At 40.1% G+C, this 13,107-nt stretch overlaps 1 protein-coding gene across 5 annotated transcripts in view; it reads right to left on the bottom strand.

The window, feature by feature from the left end:
• LOC132827999 (protein JTB-like) overlaps nt 1–12,813 on the bottom strand; it is a 35,199-nt gene extending 22,386 nt beyond the window's left edge. Inside the window, exons 1-3 of one of the 5 annotated variants that reach the window (XM_060844873.1) lie at nt 12,727–12,813; nt 6,226–6,337; nt 2,346–2,386 (exon numbers count right to left, since the gene is read on the bottom strand). In XM_060844873.1, the coding sequence (XP_060700856.1) occupies nt 2,346–2,386; nt 6,226–6,299 (115 nt within the window). In that variant the 5' untranslated portion in view covers nt 6,300–6,337; nt 12,727–12,813. The other 4 variants (XM_060844893.1, XM_060844856.1, XM_060844865.1 and 1 more) reach the window with 4 other exon arrangements.
• Nucleotides 12,814–13,107: the final 294 nt, after the last annotated feature.

Below are 13,107 nucleotides of genomic sequence, written 5' to 3'. Positions count from 1 at the left end.
AGTGATGACAAAGGTGTCATCCATGTCGTGAACCCAAAATTTGAGTAGGATGGTTGGCAGAGCTGTTTGCTCAAGTCTCTGCATTACTGCCTATGCTAAGAACCCTGATATCGGAGATCCCATAGGGTTCCTTTGGTTTGTCTGTAGGTTTTGTTGTTGAAGGTGAAGTGGGTGGTAAGGCATAGGTCCACTAGCTTGACGATATTGACCTTGGTGATCAATGGTGTTTGGTGTATGTTGTCTTTGGGTCTTCTAATAGTGTAGTCCGTGTTTCCTTTGCTAGGTTGATGTTGATGGATATGAACAGGGCAGTTACATCAAAGACGACAATTATTTCATCCTCATCTTGGGTGTCTTTGATGGTCTTCAGGAATTCTTAGTAGAAGACTCACACCACTCCACCTAAGTATTTTAGTCTTTGGTATAGATTCTTAGTCAATCAGTAAGTTGGTGTTCCAGGTAGCGAGACTATGGGTGTGAGCGTGGCTCCTGGTTTGTGAATTTTGAGTAATCCGTAGAAGCATAGTGTGTTAGATCCATCTGGTTTCTTTTTTTTTGAAGTTGGTCTTATTTATTTCTCCAGATTGCTGAGGTTTTTTTGAGTAAGGCTGTGATTCGCTTCTCTAGTGTGGGGTCAGGTCTATCATCACTTGTTGATAAGTGTTGGTATCTGCAAGTAGTGCATTCATTTTCTCAATGTAGTCTCTTTGATTTAAAATAACTGTCAAGCATCCTTTGTCTGCAGATAGAATAAAAACGTTATTTTTTTAAAAATCTTTCTAGTGTTTTCCTTTCTTATGTATTGAGTGTGTTTCCTTCCTTCCTTTTTCCTGCTTAATGTTGGTGTCACTGTCTATCTGATGGTTTGCTGGGTTTCCAGAGTTGGTTGTCTTTCAGTATTGTTTCTAACGCTGCTCAGAAATCTTCCTTGTTCGCATCCTGCAAGTTGTAATTTAATCCTCTTACTAACACGGCTTTTTCAGTGTCTGTTAAGGGTCGGTCAGATAAGTTTTTATCCATGCTTCTGTGCTGTCAGTGTTGTTATTTGGCGTAAATTTGTCTAGTTTCTTTAGTAGGTCTAGTTTTTTCATTTTCTGTATTTGTCACTGTCTAATGTCTAGAACAAACAGCTCTGCCAACCATCCAACCCAAACTTTGGGTCCGCTACATAGTTGACACCTTTGTCATTACTAAACAAAACCAATTAAAGGAAACTTTCAAGACAATCAGTAATACCCTTACTGGCATAAAACTCACTAAAGAGGAGAAAAACAACAAACTGCCGTTCCTAGATATCGCAGTAGAGTGAACAGTCAATGGAAAACTTCAAACCAGCATTGACAGGAAAATAAACACATATGGACCAAATATTAAACTACAGAAGCAGCCATCCCAACACCCACAAACGAAGCTGCATCAGAACATTATTTCAACGAGCCAACACAGAAAAATCACCTATACACTGTTTTTAAAAAAAGAATGGGTATCCAATGAACACAGTCCGCCAATTTCTCAGCAACAAACCCATACAAGATGGCAAAACTTGTCCAGAAACCCTAGCCATTCTCCACTATGTGAAAGGCATCTCAGAAATGACTGCCAGACAACTCAAACCCCTGGGCATCATGGTAGCCCACAAACCCACCAACACACTAAAACAATAGCTAATGAACTTGAAAGACCCTATACAGACAGCAAGCAAAACGAATGTCATCTAGAAAATACCTTGCAAAAACTGTAACAAACACTACATTGGACAAACAGGTAGAAAACTAGCCACCGGGATACATGAACAACTAGCCACAAAAAGATATGACCCACTCTCACTAATATCCTTACATACGGATGAGGAAGGACACCATTTCGACTGGAACAACACATCCATCAGAGGACAAGCCAAACAGAGACATGCACGAAAATTCCTAGAAGCATGGCATTCCAACTGGAAGTCTATCCACAAACACATTGACTTAGATCCCATTTACCAACCCCTGAGAAAAAGAACAGGAAATTACACCATCAACCAAAGGAAATCCAAACACAGTGCTTCATCCGGAGACTCATTGCAGATGTTACCGCATATGGTGATGAAATGTCTGAAAACAAAACCTTCTAGCTCAGCCAGCAAACCTAAACCTGAGCTACAAATCTTCTCAAAATTCACTAATAACATGTCTATCAATAGGGATGCATATTTGACACACATTTTTTGTCGTCAAAACATTATATGCTTGCATTATACTGGTTTCAATGGCAGTTAGGACTTGTCCTTTTTTTTCCCCTTGCTCTCTCCAAAAATTACAGTAAATTTTGCTACTTGTTAACTTAATAATTTCAGTACTTACTTGCATTCCTTTCTGATTGCAATGGCACAGCATCACAAGCTCTAGAAGGATACAGACAACAAGTTCACTGAATTATAATTATACAAACAAACAAGCTGTTACGCTGCACTCCTCAATTTTAGATTAAAAAAACAAAATTAACTAAGATGAACTTTATAAATGCATTATACAAAGGTGTAAATATTGTATACATTATTAAACCAATTAGGATTAGTTGGACCCATGAGTCTGTTTCTGTGCTGTACATCTCTATGACCAATTAAAACTGCATTTTCTTTCATATTTAATTTTGTGCAGTCAAGATATTCTGATAAAAGTGACACGAGTAATTCATCATGCACAACACTTGAGCAATTTAAACTGGTAATAGACCAAAAGTGATGCAATTTAGAACTAGTGACAAATATTGAAAGAGGATAACAACCAATTATGAAGAATTGATTATGCATCTTGCTTGCTGAAAGATTTCAAAGGTTTGTATGGCAACAGTTGGAAAGTTCAAAATTTGAGCCAGCAATCTCACTATGGTCTTTGAAGTTTCTATTCAGTATTTTAACTGAATTTTATTATCAGTAACCTGTGTCGGTAAATTAGGACCAAATGCATTATTCCACTTTTCTAAATCAGGCTACATACTTTGCAGTTAGTAGAACAAAATAAATTCTTATGCTCAGACAAAATTATTGTTTACTTTTTAAAAGGGCCTTTGAAATTGGTATATATAATAGTCATAAAATCAATTCCAAAATTCATCTTCTGCTAGATACTAAAAGGATCACAATCATTGGAGGCCACTTGGTGCACTATGGCCACACAGCTTTCCAAATGAACTAAATACTCCTGCTTTCTCCATTAGTCTTGCACATTAGATGATTATTTAAATAGAAACAATGCCTTCTTGATTGCCTCAACTGAAACTGCGTCCACCACACTTCAAGGCAGTGCATTCCCGAACCAAAGTTTTTCCCCCCCACATGGAATTGCAAATGTAGCAAATATGTTTAAAATCTGCAGCCTTTCATTCTCCATTCTTTTACAAGCAGGAACATTCCATCCAGACCGCTTATGACTTTGTAAACTTCTCAATCTCCTCTCCAAGAAAAACAGTTTACCAAATCCTTATTATCCCATCTAATCCAAATCTACCCTAGCAGATTTGCCACATTACAAAAGTCTGATTCTACCCTTCCCGAATCTGCCCCAACTTACCCCGAACCCTCACCAATTTACCTGGCACCCATATGCACCCTACTCCCTCAGCAGCCTGTCACACCTACATATACTCAGTACCCTCACAGCGTAATGGACTATTAAAACACATGACGTTTTGCTGAAAAAGGGGGATGGTCTCAGGACTGATCCATTCTGTTGCAGTCTTTGCACAGCCTGTGTAACCTGCTTCAGCTGTGAAGGATTCTGGGCCAGAAATCCATGTGACAAACTGCACCAAAAAGGTAAGTAGGCCAACACTTATTGAAAGATTTGAACTGTAGTCATCTTGTTTATAGCTGACACTTAGGTCATCTTTCCATGCTAACCCAATACAAATTACTAAGCAAAGTTTTGACTATTTCCCTTTTCTAGCCCAAGAGAAAGGATTCTGCCTTAGTTGAGATGAACTGGATAATACCGTTATTTAATAATAGACACAGGCAATGGCTTTCTGATTTATAGAAGTGAGGGTGAGGGTGAAAAACCACCACAACAACCACCACAACCACTTCTGTGGCATCTTGAACACAGTAAAACATCCCAAGCTATGTTAACAGTCAGCAGAATCAAGAGGCTGCATCAATTCGGAGGATGATGCATCACTTTCCATTGCCAGGCTCACTAAAGATTGGACTATAATTAGCAAAAGCCCAATTCAAATTTATCTGAAGATGTCCTACAAGGACACAGAGCAATAAAGGGCTGTGTGTCTAGTGAAAGCATATGAAATAGGAGTACACTATTCCTTGCTTCAAGCCTACTCCATCATTTATCGGTCGATCTTCTAGTTTACACTTTTTCTTCAGCAGCCCAAATCCCTCAATAGATTTCCTCACATTAAAAAACATCAATCTCAGTCAAACAGCTATGCTCCATAATGCTGTATGAGAATTCAGAGAATTCCAAAGATTTACCACCCTCTTCTACTGAAGAAATTCCTCTCAATCCTAAATGGGCAGTCACTTATTCAGAGATTCTTCTCAGCTCTAGATCCCCTGCAGCAAGTGGAAATATCTTCATCACCATTCTAAGAATTTTGTATGTTTGAATGAAGCTACCTCATTTTCCAAAACTCCAGCCTATTTAATCTTTCCTCATAAGATAATCCCTCTGTCCCATGAATTAACTTGGTCACTCTTCCTCACACTCCTATGACAAATAAATCTGTAGGCAAGGAGAATAGTTGTGCGCAATATGTAAGTGTGATCTCAAAGCTCTATATAATTACAGTGAGATATTAGAATACAGTGTGGAAACAGGCCCTTCGGCCCAACAAGTCCACACCAACCCACCGAAGCACAACCCACCCATACCCCTACATTTACCCTTTACCTAGCAATTTAGCATGGCCAATTCACCTGTGGGAGGAAACCGGAGCACCCAGAGAAAACAGGGAGAATGTGCAAGCTCCACACAGTCAGTCGCCTGAGTTGGGAATTGAACCCGGGTCTCAGGTGCTGTGAGGCAACAGTGCTAACCACTGCACCACCGTGCCGCCCTAGTTACTTCCACCCTCAAAATCCTCTTGTAATAAAGATCAACATACCATTTTTCTTGACTTGCTTGCAGTACCTGCACATTAATCCTCAGTACCGCCTGATCAAGGATATCCAAGTCCCTTTGAAGTTCAACACTTCCCAATCTTTCACCATTTGGACACTATATTTTACTATCTCTCATGTTGCTACCTGGTACTCCATCTCTCAATGTTACCCACTCACTTAACCTCTCCATATTCCTTTGAAGCATCTTTGCATCTATTTCATAACATGCATGTTCAGCTAGCTCCTATCATCTGTAAACTTGGAAATATTACAGCACACCTTTTATTAGGCAGCATCGATGGGACCAAAAGTATGCCAGGTGATCAAATATTCTGGATAGTCAAGAGGTATGCATAACCACAGCAAACCCTGACCAAGTGAAACTTTGAGACATCAACATAGCCCCCCAAAAAATCTATGTAAATACATTGATTTTAGGTGCAAGAATGTAAAACCATTCAGTAAGTAAATTATCGGGGGGGGGGGTGGTATAGGCATCACTTTACTTTATTTACAGCATAAACACTCAGACATCACAGTAGATCATCGGATTTTAGGTATACAATTTTTTGCCTGTTTATCAAGTGTTCCAATTAAAACAAAGTTTGATGTACATTTAATTCTAACAACCAAATCATTGTCATAGTGTGACTAGCTAAGACCAAACACTGGTCCTCTTTTTCCTTTTGTAAATAACGGCTTTCTCTGTCCTTCCTTTGTTGAAGGATTTAGTTACATTTGCAACCTCACAAATCTGCTGGAATCATTCCCCAGGCTATAGAATTTTATAAGCTGACCACCAACACATCCTTTACCAAAGTCACCTATGGGACATGGATAATCAGGTCCAGGTAACAATCTATTTTATGTCCCTTCAATTCCTGTAATACTACCTTTCAAAAAAAAAATTAATACATTTCAGTTCCTTATTGACATTAGTCCAGAGATGTTTCATTTATTTTTGGGAGGTTTTTCATATTGAGTATTTAGTATCACCCAAAATCAACCATAAAAATTGCTCTGAATAGGTTTTAATTTAAAATATACTGTATGCTTAGCATTTTACATCAACTGAAAAGGCTAATCAAGCTCAAAACTCGGCTCTGCATATAAGCTTATTTTACCTGAAAGATATGAACATATTCCATACTGTACACAAATAAACTAGAAGGTACACCAACTCTGCCAACTGCAACATTTTCTTTTGTCCCCTTTTCAAATTGGGCGACTAATTTGCTGCAATTAAAAAAAACATCAGGAATGTTAATAAAGTGCATTTAACAGCTAAAAACAAAATGAATCATTTGATGGTTTTTAATTATCAAAACATTCCATAAATAATGCATGGTAGAATAAACTCTGTTCAGAATAAGAGCATAGAAACAGACCTTTCAGCCCACCATGTCTATGCTGACCCAACAAGCATCAAACTACCCCAATCCCATTTACCTGGCACTTGATCCACTGTCATCATATATTGGCATTTTAAGGGTGTTTCTCAATCAAATCCCTGCTCAACATCCTTTATTCGAGGGAAAATCAAACCCAGCTTTTCCTGAGTCTCATAATTGAAACTTTTCATCCCAGGCAAAAATCCTGGTAAGTCTCCCCGTAACCTCTCCAGTACAATCATGTCCTTCCAATAATGTGGTGACCACAACTGCACACAGTATTCCAGCTGTGACCAAACTAATGTTTCATAATGCTGTAACCCGATTTCCACCAAACCCAATACTCCAGTGTCAATCATTGGGAAAATTCTAAACACGATAAAAGGATGCTTTGACAATAATTAGGCAGTCAACATGGATTTAAAAAGGTAAGTAGTACCTTACTCCTATATTCTACACCCCAGTTAATGAAGGCAAGCATTCCATATGCTTTCTTCATCACTGTCTACCTGTGCTGACACCTTCAGGGATCCATGGACTTGTACACCAAGGTCCCCTTGTTCCCGAGTACTTCCTCGGGACCTAATTTCATTATGTATATCCTTCCCTACCGGACCTACCAAAATGCTCACACTTATCATCAGGATTATAATTCCATCTGCCGCTGCTCTGCCTAATTTACCAGCTAATCAAGATCAAAAGTTTAGCTTGAGACCATCCTCCTCACCTCCAAAAACACTGCTACTTTACAAATTTTACCTTCTAAATTCACATCCAACGCATAAACAGCAAGGGTCCCACAGTCCCTGCGATACACTACTGGTCACAGGCTTCCAATCATAAAAACCCTCCAGCATCACCCTTTACCTCCTATTTCCAAGCCAATTTTGGATACAGTTTACCAACTGGGATCCCATGGGCTTTTACCTTTTAGACTACCCTTCCATTTGGACCTTGTCAAAGACCTTAGTGAAGTCCATTTAAAACACTCCAACTGCATTACCACCAATATATTTCGCTACTTTTATAACAAACTCAAATTTAGTCAGACAGGATCTCCCTCTAACAAATCCACACTGCTCACCCTGATCAATCCCTGCCTTTCCAAGTGTTGATTATCCCTATCCCTCATTTTTTTCCTCATGATTACCACTGACATCAGACTAACTGGCCTGTAATTACCTGGCCTATCACCACTGTACCACTTTTGAAAAGAGGAACCTCATTAGCTATTCGCCAGTCACCTGGCACTTCACGGGCAAATGAAATATTAAATATCTTTACTAGGTGCCTGGCAATCTACTCCCCTACTTCTATAGCAGAAGAATTTTATCAGGCCCTGGGCATTTATGTACCTTCATACCTGCTACATCATCAAATACAGCCTTACTGATATGTTCTAGACCCTCACTACCCCAGCTACATTGTCTTTCTCCTCTGTGAATACAGATGAGAAATATTCATTTAAGACCTCACTCTCACCTGTTCCACAGACAGGTTGCCCAAACAAACTGGAACACAGTTAAACTGTGTAATCCATTAAATCTTTCAAATGGAAAACGTCAAAACCCTAAAGCTACTCCAACCCCCCAAAAAAATGAGGCTACTCTTAGTAATCCATCCCAGTTATTTTAAAATAGTTTTATTTTAAAAAATAAAATGTATTATGCAACATTTTTGTCACTTTACTTTTTAAAAAGGAGTCTTCCTGAATGCCAGTGGAATGAAGAATAGGAATCCTGCACTCATCAATTTAGCTTTATTGAAACAATTCCTACACTAAGGCACAGCATGTTAATACAGGCTACCTAGGCACAATAGGAGAAAAAGTGAGGACTGCAAATGCTGGAGATCAGAGCTGAAAGTGTTGCTGGAAAAGCACAGCAGGTCAGGCAGCATCCAAGGAGCAGGAGAATCGACATTTCGGGCATGAGCCCTTCTTCAGGAAGAAGGGCTCATGCCCGAGACGTCGATTCTCCTGCTCCTTGGATGCTGCCTGACCTGCTGCGCTTTTCCAGCAACACATTTTCAGCTACCTAGGAACAATAACAACATTAGCATGGTCAGTTAATACAAGTAAATTAGCCAGTTGCATATTAGATTTAAATTTTAAAACGAGATTACTATTTGGAAGTCATTCCCAGATTGAGAACAGCAAAGTTCCAAATAGCCAAAAAAAAATCCATTCAGATTGTTCTGCTATAACACATTTCAATAACACAAGTTCACTGTAATGCAATTCATGAATTGGGGAGACTGTTTCCAAAGCACAAACATTTAAAATGGTGCTCGCGATGTAATCTCATTACAGCCAACACTAAGCATTGTAGAAAAATCACATTTTAGAAACAATGAGGAGTTGCATAAGATCGCAACCATTGGATAACAATCTTCGATAACAATCTGTATTTATACAGCGTATTTCATGGTTTAAGAACTTCCCAAACTCAAAATGAACTGAATAAGTGACAGAATTTTAAATTATGCAAGCAAATGTACAGTCACAGTAAACAGTTTGGAACCACAAACAGAAAAAAAGATGAATGATCAGTTACTCTCTGATAGCATTCTTCTTTCTCTTCTTTAAATATGGCTAATGACAGATATAGCATCCACTTTGAAGTAAAGTATAATGGCTTGTGAAAGGTAGGACCTCAAGTAATATGGTAGTTCAAGAGGTGAACGAATATAATCTCAAAGCCATTGTGAAATATGGTTATACAAATAGAACAAAACTGAGAACTTAACATTTGAGGGACATTTAACCTTCCCAAGAGATGGGAGGGAAGGAAAAGGTAGTTGGGTAGCACTGTTCAGAAATGAAACGAGGACAATTGAGAGAGATGATTTCAGCTCAGATGATGTAGATCCATTTGGGTGAAGACAAACAACAGGAAGGGAAAGACATTGGTAGGAGTGATGTATAGACCCCAAACAATTGCAAGCTATAGGAAAGGGAGTGTATCAACAAATAATAGGAGCATGCAAAAAGAATAGATCAATAATTGTGGGTGACTTTAATCTTCATGTTGATTGGGTCAATTGTGCTGGAAAAGGTAACTACACAAACAAATTCAGGGTGCACAATGCATGGTTTCTTACAGCAATATTGCTTGGAAACAAATTAAGAAGCAAGGTATCTATTGATCTAGTAATGGGTGATGAGGAGATTTAAAAAGAGACCAAGTAAAAGATCCCCTCGGAATTAGTGATCATAGAATTTAATATTAAGTTTATCATGTTAAGTGAGAGAAACTGGGGTCAAAAAACAGTTTAATTTAAATCAAATTAAATACAGTGAAATGAGAATAGAATTAGTAAAAGTGAACTGGGTAGATAAATTAACAGAAAAGACGATAAGAAAGCAGCAACATACATTTAAAGGAGGTACTTCATGACTCTCAGGTGGAAAGATTCGAAGATAAACCAACCACAGCTAACTCAGGAAGTTAAGAACAGTACAGAAGTTGAAAGATAAAGCATATCGGGGCAAAAGTCAGTGATAGCATGAAAGACTGGAATAAATTCAGAATCCAGGAAAGGAGTACTGAAAATATGAACACTGAGAAAATAAACAAGTGAGGATGACAATAAAAGAAACTTTGAACATTCCATTCATACTAAATAATTATGTTGGTAGAATTATATTCCATCATCACTAGAGAAATAGCATTAGACAAACTAATGGGTTAAAAGTAGATAACTGGCTTGCATTTGAGAATCCTAAAAGAAGCAACAGAGACAGCAGTTGTATTAATTGTAATTTTTCAGAAATCCTTGGATTCTGGAGAAGTTCTGAAGTACAGGGAATTGGAAAAATGTCAATGTGACAACCCGATTTAAAAGCAGATAACGATGAGCTGATTTGGTTCATAACTTAGATTTTTTTTAGATTAGACTTACAGTGTGGAAACAGGCCCTTCGGCCCAACAAGTCCACACCGACCCGCCGAAGCGCAACCCACCCATACCCCTACATTTACCCCTTACCTAACACTATGGGCAATTTAGCTTGGCCAATTCACCTGACCCGCACATCTTTGTGACTGTGGGAGGAAACCGGAGCACCCGGAGGAAACCCACGCAGACACGGGGAGAACGTGCAAACTCCACACAGTCAGTCGCCTGAGTCGGGAATTGAACCCGGGTCTACAGGCGCTGTGAGGCAGCAGTGCTAACCACTGTGCCACCGTGCCGCCCAAAACTATTGTTGAAAAAATGGTGGAATCAATTATTGATCATAAAATCCTTACAGCACAGAAATAGGCTATTTGTCCCATCGAGTCCACACTGACTCTCCAAAGAGCATCTCACCTAGAATCACCCTATCCCTGCATTTGCCATGGTTAATCCACCTCACTTGCATAGCCCTGTACCCTATGGGCAAAGTAGCATGGCCGATTCACCTAACCTGCACATCCTTGGACTGTGGGAAGGAAACCTGAGCACCTGGCAGAATTCCACAGAGACCCTGGGAGAAGGTTGCAAGCTCCACAGACAGTTGCCCAGGGCTGGAATCAATCCCATGTTCCAGGCACTGAGAGATAGCAATGCTAACTACTGAGCGACCATGCTACTCATACCCCGCAAGGGGGTAATAACACCACATTCGGAAGCTCATAATCAAATCAAGCAGAGTCAGCATGGCTTCATGAAGGGGGAATTACAGCTAACTTAGAAGATTGAAAGGTAATCTCATTAATATATAGAATTCTTCAGAGTTTGATATGGTAAATCATCATAGACGAATCCCTACAATGTGAAACAGGTCATTTGGCCAAACAAGTCCACAGTGACCTTTGAAGAGTGACCCAGCCAGAACCATTCCCCTACCTTATATTACCCCTGACTAATGCACCTAACCTACACATCTTTGGACTGTGGGAGGAAACCAGAGCATCCAGAGGAAACCCACGCAGATGTGGGGGGAGAATGTGCAAACTCCACACAGACAATAGCCTGAGGCTGGAATTGAACCCGGGTCCCTGGTGCGGTGAGGCAGCAGTGCTAACCACTGAGTCACCTTGTTCCCCCTCACGGGAGAGTCTAGGAATGGAGACACAATCTCAGAATAAAAAGGGTACTAATTCAAGACCGACATGAGGAAGAATTTCATCTGGAGGGTTAAATGTCTTTGGATCTTCTTGCCAGAGAGCTGAAGACAGAGTCCTTGTGTACATTTAAGGCCAAGATATGATAATTTCCTTATTAGTCAAGAATCTAAGAGTTACATGGAAAGGCAGGAAAGTGGACATTAGGACGTCAGATCAGCTATGATCCTGTTAAATGGTAGGGCAGGCACGTGGGGCCAACAGCCTACTCCTGTTCCTCATTCTTATGGTCTTACAGTCGTAAACTCTCCAGCCAACCTAAACTTGCAACCTATTTGAAGTGCTCAAACGTTGCACGTTTCAAGAAGCCAAACTTTTTTTTTGGCCTACTTTGTCAAAAGGTTAACAGCAGAGGTCTACATTCACAAAACAAATAATTTGCTCCAAACTGACCTGTAGAACAGAAGTAATTTACTAACTGCAGCCAGCTACATCCATTAGCCACAATTACAACAAAGAAATAACTTGCAAGTTGGAGTTACCAAAGAAAATAAGCCACCTTATCACAATATCATAGCCTTGAAATCTAACTCCCAGCTCATCAATGGAGATGGAATATTAGAAGCAAAAATACACAAACATAAGACAGTTATTTTCAATCTCTAGCCTGTGGTAATATCCTTGAAAGTGCTGAAAACTTCAATGCTCTTTATTAACACTTGTGTGAACTACCGACCATCAATACCTGCCAAATCAGCTCAACATAAACCGATTCGATTACTGAGGATAACGTCGTACACCCCAGTTTAAAAACTTAAAGAGCCTCACATCTGAGCAAGAGAATCAAATAAGACAGGATTCAGTTCAGTGGAAACAGTCTTTGCTTTGGGCTCAGGACCAGTCAACACGAGTCAAGACATTTTCCTGGAGGGCCATGTGACCCCCAACACAAACAACCCGGTTTCCCAACTCCAATACTTTCGTTGGAGACTTAACACTGCGCAACACTGTTTCACGCCGCTGTAATAGTTCTCCTGCAGTGACCTGGACAGCAGCGCAGACCGGGAAGGAAGGCCATCAACAGGCCCGGGCTTTCCCCAACTCCCCAGGAGATGCAGTGGGCCTAGCCCCGGGACCCAGGTTCAGGTACATTCACCCACTCCCATCACAACCTGTTTACTCACAGCAACCGCTCCGCCCTCTGACCTCAAACCCACTGTCACCCTCAATTACGTCACAACGGGCCGGTCGGGGGCAGCCAATCTGGAAAGACCCTCGGGTCCGTATTTACATAGGGAGCGATGATTGGTCGAGTGCCGTCACGTCCATGCGGTAGCTCGGACGTCATCATAGCTTCCGTGGAGGCAGCAGCTGGTTTAATGCGTCACAGATGGGGCGGGGCTGTGGAAATGTAACTATCTGGAGGCTGGAAATCTGATATATGCAGAAGCAGCTGGAAGGCACTTCGCGAGTATTGTCGACAACTCCTAATTAAACTTCAGCAACATTATTTTTCTCTCCTAATAGATATCGTTTGACTTGTCTCTTTCAAATTTGTTTTCAAT

Source organism: Hemiscyllium ocellatum, chromosome 2, assembly GCF_020745735.1.
Source record: "Hemiscyllium ocellatum isolate sHemOce1 chromosome 2, sHemOce1.pat.X.cur, whole genome shotgun sequence".
Classification (NCBI taxonomy): domain Eukaryota; kingdom Metazoa; phylum Chordata; class Chondrichthyes; order Orectolobiformes; family Hemiscylliidae; genus Hemiscyllium; species Hemiscyllium ocellatum.
The sequence above is the reverse complement of the archived record's forward strand: the minus strand, read 5'-3'. Positions and strand labels throughout refer to the sequence as shown.